Source organism: Sinocyclocheilus rhinocerous, unplaced genomic scaffold, assembly GCF_001515625.1.
Source record: "Sinocyclocheilus rhinocerous isolate Xijiao unplaced genomic scaffold, SAMN03320098_v1.1 scaffold2319, whole genome shotgun sequence".
Taxonomy (NCBI): domain Eukaryota; kingdom Metazoa; phylum Chordata; class Actinopteri; order Cypriniformes; family Cyprinidae; genus Sinocyclocheilus; species Sinocyclocheilus rhinocerous.
This window is the reverse complement of record NW_015658546.1, coordinates 247,997-249,832: the sequence shown is the minus strand read 5'-3', so window position 1 is coordinate 249,832 and position 1,836 is coordinate 247,997. Positions and strand designations below refer to the sequence as shown.

Sequence of the window (1,836 nt, the reverse complement as noted above, 5' to 3'; positions counted from 1 at the left end):
CACACACACACACACACACAGACACAGACACAGACACAGACACACTCACACACTCACACTCACACTCACACACACACAATGAATCAGTGTAATGGAGGAATGAGAATGAAACCCAGAGAGAGATCAGCCCTCCCTCCAGCTGTCTGTCTCTGTGTGAGTGTGTGTGTGTGTGAGTGAGTGAGTGAGTGAGTGTGTGTGTGTCCTCACGGCTCATGTCCTGAGGATTGGGCATGGATTGAGCCGCACATCTATTTTTAAACATGTGCTTTAATGTTTTTTGGACAGCAGGAAACATTTGAGTTCCTGTATATCTGGTTCAGTCGCTTAATAACACAAACGACCACGACCATCTGCACAGACACAGACACACACTCAAACACACTCTCACACTCTCTCACACACACACACACACACACACGCGCGCACACTCACTCAGTCTCACACACACACACACACACGCAGGTAAGGATGATATCTGTCTGTCCATCATGATTCACTCTGTGTGTGTGTGTGAATATTTTATTTCTGCTGTCCAGTCAGGAGAAAGTGATGTAAATGAGATGCAAACCATCTGCTGGAAACAGTGACAGTTTCTCGATTTATATTCATCTGACTGTTCACTTCATTTCCTACTATATATTAAAGCGAGTTATTAGAGATCCAGCGTCATTCTGAAGGTCGAGGAGAGCGAGAGCCGTCAGAGAAATGACTTATTCAGATAGACGAGGAGCATCTCCTTTATATTCTTATGATCAGAAAAGACACACAGAGCTGTGACCTTTGACCTCAGACCAAACTGACCACACCATCATCACCATACTGATGAACACACACACACACACACACACACACATCTGTACCTGGACCGGAGCAGAAGGAAGCGATCAGAAGCAGAATGGAGGTGAAGCTGAGATACGGCATCCAGGAGAACCTGTCCTACACACACACACACACTCTCTCTCTCACACACACACACACAGACACAGACACAGACACACACACACAGACACACACACACACACACACACACACACAGAGAGACATGGCTTGAGTTCAGTGTGTTTAGTGTGTGTTTAGTGTGTGAATGTGACTGTGATTTACCTGATAATGCAGGAAGACTGTGAGGAGACTAAAGAAAACAGCCATCGCTGAAAAACCAAAGATCAGTAATGGCCTCCGACCGACTTTCTCAATAACTAAACCCTGAAACACACACAGAGCTTCATTTCATTTTAATCTACACTGTTACCATCACTCTTATTACTGTTATTGGCACAAATCACCTCACATGAAGTGTCATTGATTGTGAATAAATGTCATGAATTAAACTGTTTTAAATGACTTAATTTATTACTTTATTTGACAACATTTAAAAACAAGAATTACATAAACATTTTTTTATATGTCTATTAATTCTTCAATTTTAAATCACAATTTATTCTTTCACTTAATGCTGCAGTTCGTAAATGTTGTCTCTTTGTCGCCATCTCTGTTTGAAACCTGCAATTGCAGCTGTTTGTGGCATTCTCTTCCTTGCGTGGGTTGTGCTCCGGCGCGGATGAATCTAATGTTTTGAGGAGTATGTGTGGATACTGTACTTCAGGATCACAGATTCTAGCCTACGTCTTGGAATTTATGACCCAAATAAGAATTTTCAACTGATATTGTCATCTGAACAAGTAACGAGTCTGCCACGTTTGTTCTGACCAACTGAGGAAAAAAGCATTACAATAAATCGCGCTACCAATGGTGATTAAATCTAAAGATCGGTTAGCTCATATCACATCAAACCGTGCAAATTATTATTATTGTTATACTTTATTCTCAAATTATTAA

General features: G+C 41.4%; 1 protein-coding gene across 5 annotated transcripts in view; it reads right to left on the bottom strand.

The window, feature by feature from the left end:
• Positions 1–1,836, bottom strand: part of slc2a9l2 (solute carrier family 2 member 9, like 2) — a 39,459-nt gene that overhangs the window by 3,920 nt on the left and 33,703 nt on the right. For all 5 annotated transcript variants that reach the window (XM_016531192.1, XM_016531195.1, XM_016531193.1 and 2 more), the window contains 2 exons: positions 1,102–1,203; positions 861–936 (listed from right to left, as the gene is read on the bottom strand). In XM_016531192.1, the coding sequence (XP_016386678.1) occupies positions 861–936; positions 1,102–1,203 (178 nt within the window). The remainder of the gene's footprint in view (positions 1–860; positions 937–1,101; positions 1,204–1,836) is intronic.